Genomic DNA, 8276 nt, shown 5'->3' with positions numbered 1-8276 from the left:
CTCTGTTATGTGCTATGCTTGGACCAGACGTCCTCTTGTCTTTACCCAATTACTACGGGGCCCTCATAGTAAAAATCTACAGCGAGCAATCATTTTCGTCTGGAAGTTTCTATATGCAGTTAAGATGCAGGTCTTTCAGCACTGAATAGATTTTGGTTAAACTATATCAGTATTACATTTTAGAACAACAGTTAATATTTAATTTAGGATAAGTAAATGCGGCTACATAACCACGTATGCATACATTTTACTTTCATTTCGAAACTTTCCGCACATGTCATGCTCTTTCGTATTATATCGGTGTCGTAAGTCTGTTTTGACCCTTGGTCATCGATACCTCAGTCCATCGTCTCTGTGCATAAGTACGCGAGCGCATTGATTGGATCCCACCTTCGTTTTTTAAATCAACGATTGAAATGAAATTAGAAAGGAGAAAAAGGTTCTGTATGGCGGCTCATATCCGCTTCATTGTGACGTTATTTGTATATTGTGACTTCTGTCGCCTGCTATCTTATAACTTCGTCAGACATGTACCCATGTCTGCAAATAAAGGCAAGTAAAGAATTCCCGTCGTTTTCTCTTCTTTTTTATTTAGATATTAGGGAACAATTCACAGTCTACACTAAAACCGCTAATGAGAAAATACCGCGGAAAATGCAACATAAACTGAGCGTGATGCAATTATCAAAGCGTAGGGTTTGCTCAAGGTGGAGTTCTGCCTCCAGATTTACATCGTTGTGACAAAGGCTTATTATCCTGCCAAAGGGACGTAATCCATTGTTAGAATTGTGTGTCTCGAGTGAATGCCATCTGGTTTAAATTTACGGTATGCTATTCTGACGTTTAGTGCGTAGATGATTTTATGCTTCAAAAATACTGTTTACACCACCAAACTAGACGTCACCGAAGATCGCCAAATGATATGATAATATTTAATATAGTCCTTATGATCAGCTGCCTTTCATAAACATTCATTTCAGGAACTGATCTTTAAATACGATACTAAAGCACAAAGTCAATGGTATAATGAGTTCAGAAATTCGTCGAATTTTGACTTCTTTCGACGCGTCGAAATCTAAATCTAAGAAATCTCTAATAACGTTGTCAAATTATAGACCTGACAATGATAAGAACACCTTTTTTTTCGTTATATGAAAATATATGATGACTTGAAAATTAAAACAAAAATGCGTGACTAAAACAATATCAACGTATGTGGAAAGGCTTGGAAAAGAGCGTGGAACACAGATACAGTCTATGTTAAGGTTGCTGTTCAGTGGATTTGAAAGATATGAAGAATTGCTTAGAACACAGACACAGTCTATTTTAAGGAAACTGTAAGAGATGTTAAAGATATGAAGAAAGTGATATAGGCAAAGATGTGCAAAAATAATTGCTTTATATGTGTAGCAGTTTCCTTGTGTATTTCCATAAATGTGCTCATTTTTAATTTATATAGACAAAACAAAGCATATGGTAATGACCAAAGTGTGTATACGGACCTTACTTTAAGCTGCATCACAAAGGGGAATCAAACAGGCAATACAAAGGGGAATCTAACAGGCAATACACATGCTCTATTGCAATGCAAATAACTGGGCCGACCTTACATTGGTATAAGTCTTAAATAGATAAAAGGTTATATTTTGATATACAATTTGTTAGACAAGGACTGCGACTACTTCACTATTGAAAAAAGTCGACCTGTCACATCAGAGTATTTGTTGACCTGAACGTGGAAATCCTTTGTCTTTACTGCAGAAGTCTAACAATAGAAAGACTACATGGTATTCCGAATGGTGAATCAGAGGATTGAAATATAATCGTGTGTTATAGGTATAGCTAGCTCACATTCAAAATGGCGGATTTATATACCTGAGTAGAACGAGCGACAGAAGTCAAATATGGGAAACGGTCTCTTTATTGAAGAGTATGTGCCCTTCACCGTGTATGATTGGTAAGTATTCAGTTTTATTACATGTAAATGATTTATTTATTCATTTTAAACTTATCATGTAAATATGTTTCGAAATTATTTATCATAATTCGTAAGGTGTTTAATTGAAATTATGACTCTTGAATAAAAATGGGAGTGACCAGTCTATCAGTTATTTTCTTATCGCTATCTATCTATCTGTCTGTCTGTCTGTCTGTATATATATCTATATATCTGTCTGTCTGTCTGTCTATCTATCTATCTATCTATCTATCTATCTATCTATCTATCTATCTATCATGCATTTTTTTAAATTTGTTAATTCATTCCGTTTTAGGCTTGACACGCACCTTGGTCGTGTGGGGAGCTCCGTCGGCTCTAAGTTGCGCTGGGATGATGACATCACGGACCGTCTAAGTCATCGTCACACGTGTATCATTCTTCTTTTCTTCGCCGTATTTCTTTACAGCAATCAGTATTTAGGTGAACGGATTGAATGCTGGCCGCCGGCCGATTTCGAGGACTGGCACGCAGATTACGTCAAAGAGGTACAGTGTATGTCTTAAAGGAAGAAAGAAAGATAAGGTAGACAGACTGACAGAAAAATTCATAAATAAAAAATGAAATTAGACGGGTAAAAGATTCAAGAATGGATCGCTTATAAACATCAAGAGACACATTTTTAACCATTGCAATACAAAACAAAAGTTGATTGATTGATTGATTGATGGATGGACTGATGGATGGATGGATTGATTGGTTGGGCGGGCAAATGATTAAACAAACAGCAATTGCATTGTGCAAATTAAACCAATAAAAGATTTGATAGTGACCTCGAAATGCTGAATATTTGTTTTAATTTTTTTTAAATCTCACACGTATTTGCTTTTCCAAGTCCAATACCAATCAAGGCATGCGCATTCAACAAACACTCTTTCTCATGAAGTTCACTTTTATTAGTATCGTCCACGCACGTCTTGCGATACTCTCAAACGTGTCGTCATTAGATCTGAAATACATCAGACATAAAAATTATTAATTAATACAGTACACCACTAATTTCAAGTCTGAGACATATACATTATCAAATGCGTTTCATATATTTTGCATTAAATAAACACTGATGTACGATTGTTTGCTTATCGCGTATCGTTCAACATCAACGTGTGGTGAAATCCTATTTCTTTGCATTTCAGATCTGCTGGGTTTCCAACACGTACTACATTCCCTTTGGGGAACGGATACCCAGAAACGAGGAGGCGAGAAAGGAAAGACAAATAAAGTACTACCAATGGTCGCCCTTGATTCTGTTAATTATGTTCTTTATGTTCAAGATCCCTCGCATGATATGGAAATGGCTGTCGGCCAGAACGCTCAGTCTGGACCATCTGATGACGACGCTGTCTCGATGTAACTTCAAAAAACGAGAAGATCGTGAAAAGCAAGTTGACGATATCGTGGACTATCTCGATGATTACATGAGAACCACGACGCCATTCCATCGAAACTGCTGCTACTCCATTCGAATGACGTTGTCCAGGTACATGTGCGTCGTCTGCGGAAGGAGATATGGAAACTTCTTTTTGACGGCAGCACTTATTACCAAATGTCTGTACTTTATTAACGTGATTGGAATATTCTTCGTCCTTAACTCTTTCTTAAGTGCAGAATTCAGTGTATTCGGGATAGATGCGTTGAAAGGACTCGTTACAGCCAATCCACAGCAGATACGAACCTCGCTCAGGTTCCCAAGTATAACGCTGTGCGATATGAAATTTAGGCAACTCTCAAATGTCCAAACAACTACGGTTCAGTGTGTGCTACCAATTAACATTTACAACGAAAAGATATTCATTTTTCTTTGGTTTTGGTTTCTCGTCGTTGCCGTTTTTACTGGTATCGGACTTTTGAGATGTATGTACAACTTTTTTCTTAAGCCAAGGAAAGTATTCCTGATTAAGAAACATCTGAAACTCCACGGGGAGTACCCTCCCAAGAAAGGGAAGTTGGCCATGAAGGCCCTCATTAAGAAATTTCAGACGGAGTTTTTGAAATACGATGGCATCTTTGTGCTGGAGCTTGCGGTGAAAAATTCGTCCGATGTTCTTGTCGGGGACATTATTGTAAAACTTTGGAAAAGGTTTTATGAAAGAGAAAACCCCGAGGTCCACGGAAATGGACAGATTCATTAACATGGCGTTCTTACGGAATCTTGCCGGATTCAGAATGTTTGTGACTTCTCATTTTGTTCCGTGTGCAGTCTTTAAAATGAAAAAAATTCACATGCCACTTGAAAAACATTGTTATTCAGCTTGTTCAGATAGAAGGTACGTCAGTAAATCATTGTAGAAGTGAAATCTCTGGCTCTCAAAATTTATCTAGGAATACTTTCTGCCAGTTATTGAACCAAAACAATAGCATTGAAAACCTAAAAGGATATAACCTGAAAACCACTACTGATGCAAGTGGCATGTCTCAATGGACCATGTCTTTTATGTCATCTTCTATATATATAATGCACTTGAAAATCACTACTGATGCAAGTGGCATGTCTCAATGGACCATGTCTTTTATGTCATCTTCTATATATATAATGCACTAGGTATGTGCACTACCCGCGGCCTTGTGACGATGCCAAATGTTGCATATGCGTTGTTTATGCCACAGTTACCGAGGCAACATTTCTTATTTGCTTTCTTGTATTTCCACACAGTGGGTATATAAAGAAAATAAAATAAAATTCACTAACAAACACGCATTACTATGGAGACAAATTCCATTGTCTTCCATGATGGATTGGAAATACTGTTCCAAAAAGCAACAGCAGTCCGATTATAACTGTTCCCATCAGATTGTGAATTTTCAGTGGCTGATATAGAAATTACAGCAGAAATACCATTATTAAAAAAATTCCCACAAAATGCAGTAAAAAGTGATGACTGTTTTTGCTGTTTTCACGATGTAAAACATGGCATTAGATTCCGCCTTATAGACATTATTCATGTATGTTATTCACCGGGCAAGGTTTTCTTTGAGGCTGTCTGTTATAGATAGTATACAGTTCCGGTTGATTACAGGTGCCATTAAAACTTCGTTAATGTCCTTGTTTAGTACAATGTTCGCAGCTGAGATTTAGTATTTAGTAAGTCCTACTGCACAATGCGTTTTTATTTCCTTTTATAAAAAAGACTCAAATTTGGAAACACAAGTGACAACGAAACTTTTTTAAGCTAGATTTTATTTCGTATTATTATTTTGTGCATATATAGAAAGTCTATCTTGGTCTTGCCGTTCTTCCATTAAGTAATTATCTGTACTTTTAGACTTTTGGTAATTACCTGTACATTTAAACTTTTTGGTAATTATCTGTACATTTAAACTTTTTGGTATTTATCTGTACATTAAAACTTTTGGTAAGTATCTGAATTTAAACCGTTGATACTTATCTATACATGTTATATTTTGGTAATTATCTGTACATTTTATCATTTGGTAATTATCTGTACATTTTATCTTTTGGCAATTATCTGTATAATTCAGCATTGGTAATTATCGATACATTTTAACATTTGGTAATTAACTGCAGCAGCAGGGGGGCGAATCGGACATTTTGTTCAAACGTCATTTGGTTTAATTAATACTTTCTGCACTCAGCGGATCCGGTGTCGTCAGCGCCCGGTAAAAAAAAAACGACGTCGTCGACGCTGGGGATCGTCCAAACGTCATTTGGTTTAATTAATACCTTCTGCGCGCCGATCCCAGCGTTGTCAGCGTCGGGTAAAAATGCGCGACGACCGCGTCGATGTCATCGCCCCCCCCCCCCCGCTGCTAAGGGGCTACTTACCAATGTATTTGAACAAAATGTCCGATTCGCCCCCCCCTGCTGCTACTGCACATTTTACCGATTGGTAATTATCTTTACCTTTTAACGTTTAGAAATTATTTGTACATTTTCACATTTTGTAATTATTTATACATTTTAATGTTTGGTAATTATCTTTTCATTTTAATAACGCTTATTGTGTTGCACTCACTATTTTTGTATTAAATACTTTTTTTCGAGAAATGTATTGTTTTTTTAATGCTAGAATCGTATTTTGAAAGTCTCAGTAAAATGGAAGAAAATGTAAAATAGTAATTCTTCCTTCACAAATGCATCCTGACATGGAAAACAAGTCACCCCCACTCCACGCATACCTGGTGAGTGCGTAAACGTTTGTCGAGTAAATACAATCTCTCTCTGTCAGACACACATTCACGCACACACGCACACAAACGCACACGCACACAAACACACACACACACACGTGCTAAATACCATCTCTCTTATCAGGGTCTCATATTCACTTAGATTCAATTGCTCGACAGTATGATATTCTCCATTTTGGAGTTTCGAGTGCCTGTAGGCCACTCTCCAGTTTGGAGTTTCTATTGTACGACAGTCATACACTCTCATGTTTGGAGTTTCGATTGTCGGACGGTAGGACGCTCTCCAGCTTGGAGTTTCGAGTGTCTGGCAGTAGGGCACTATCCAGTTTGGAATCGAAACGGATACTTCTTGTAGATTCCACTGTGAAGAGAAAGAGAGATCATTTACGACAGTGATAAAATTAATAAGACTGGACTATTTGGGGAGAAAGGGACATACATTCGCAATAGAAACAGTCTTGGCTTACTAGACGTATATTTTTAGAAACAGTATGTAGTGGCATGTAAGTTGGCAAACAGAAGTAGCACAGCATTAGATTCAACACCACATTCAAAGTCAATTGAAATAGAATAATTTCGAATGAAATCAAAATCGATTAAGTCAATATAATACATATTTTTATCGGCGTTAAATTATATATGATACCAAAGAGTTGCAACTCCACTATATATATATATATATATATATATATATATATATATATATATATATATATATATATATATATATATATATATATATATATATATATATATATATATACATGAGTGTGAAGAGTGAGGGAAGTATTGCAAATACAAGCTAAATATGTATATTCTTAACAATAAGCATGATACCTTAGATAAATATGGAAAAAAAGAAACATTCCATCGAATATTATGATGCTGAACGTATATGTGTTTAACAAAGTTCTGGTTACGCATGTGAATGCATGCGTTTAGTAATGTTCTGGTTACATGTGTGAATGTATGGCTCTAACAATGTTCTGGTTACGTACATGCATTTAGTATTGTTCTGGTTACGTACATGCGTTTAACAATGTTCTGGTTACATATGTGAATGCATGCGTTTAGCAATGTTCTGGTTGCGTATGAGAATGCATGCGTTTAGCAATGTTCTGGTTACGTACATGCGTTTAACAATGTTCTGGCTACGTGTATGCGTTTAACAATGTTCTGGTTACGTATGTGAATGCATGCGTTTAACAATGTTCTAGTTACGTACATGCGTTTAACAATGTTCTGGTTACGTATGTGAATGCATGCGTTTAGCAATGTTCTGGCTGCGTATGTGAATGCATGCGTTTAGCAGTGTTCTGGTTACGTACATGCGTTTAACAATGTTCTGGTTACGTGTATGCGTTTAAAAATGTTCTGGTCACGCATGTGAATGCATGCATTTAACAATGTTCTGGTTACGTACATGCGTTTAACAATGTTCTGGTTACGTGTATGCGTTTAACAATGTTCTGGTTACGTATGTGAATACGTGCGTTTAACAATGTTCTGGTTACACATGAGAATACATGCGTTTAACAATGTTCTGGTTGCGTATGTGAGTGCATGCGTTTAACAATGTTCTAGTTACGTATGTGAATACATGCATTTAACAATGTTCTGGTTACGTATGTGAATACGTGCGTTTAACAATGTTCTGGTTACGCATGATAATACATGCGTTTAACAATGTTCTAGTTACGTATGTGAATACATGCGTTTAACAATGTTCTGGTTACATATGTGAATGCATGCATTTAACAATGTTCTGGTTACGCATGAGAATGCATGCGTTTAACAATGTTCTGGTTACGCATAAGAATACATGCGTTTAAAAATGTTCTGGTTGCGTATGTGAATACATGCATTTAACAATGTTCTGGTTACGTATGTGAATACGTGCGTTTAACAATGTTCTGGTTACGCATGATAATACATGTGTTTAATAATGTTCTGGTTACTTTTGAGAATACATACGTTTAACAATGTTCTGGTTGCGTATGTGAATGCATGCATTTAACAATGTTCTGGTTACGTACATGTGTTTAACAATGTTCTGGTTACGTGTATGCGTTTAGCAATGTTCTGGTTACGTATGTGAATACATGCGTTTAACAATGTTCTGATTACGAAT

At 36.4% G+C, this 8276-nt stretch overlaps 1 protein-coding gene across 1 annotated transcript; it reads left to right on the top strand.

The window, feature by feature from the left end:
• Positions 1-1841: 1841 nt before the first annotated feature.
• Positions 1842-5217, top strand: LOC149790421 (innexin unc-9-like). Its single transcript, XM_089973458.1, has 3 exons — positions 1842-1957; positions 2274-2484; positions 3133-5217. The coding sequence occupies exons 1-3, from the start codon at positions 1905-1907 to the stop codon at positions 4126-4128; spliced, it is 1260 nt and encodes a 419-aa protein (XP_089829584.1). The 5' UTR covers positions 1842-1904; the 3' UTR covers positions 4129-5217.
• Positions 5218-8276: the final 3059 nt, after the last annotated feature.

Source organism: Sinohyriopsis cumingii, chromosome 10 (assembly GCF_028554795.1).
Source record: "Sinohyriopsis cumingii isolate HCF-2022 chromosome 10, ASM2855479v2, whole genome shotgun sequence".
In the NCBI taxonomy this organism is placed as follows: domain Eukaryota; kingdom Metazoa; phylum Mollusca; class Bivalvia; order Unionida; family Unionidae; genus Sinohyriopsis; species Sinohyriopsis cumingii.
This window is presented reverse-complemented; position numbering and strand designations above follow the sequence as displayed.

Coding starts and splice junctions, on each gene's coding strand:
- LOC149790421 (XM_089973458.1), top strand. CDS start 1,905: ATGGGAAACGGTCTCTTTATTGAAGAGTATGTGCCCTTCACCGTGTAT. Junction 1,958..2,273: donor CCCTTCACCGTGTATGATTG/GTAAGTATTCAG, acceptor ATTCCGTTTTAG/GCTTGACACGCACCTTGGTC. Junction 2,485..3,132: donor ACGCAGATTACGTCAAAGAG/GTACAGTGTATG, acceptor TTTGCATTTCAG/ATCTGCTGGGTTTCCAACAC.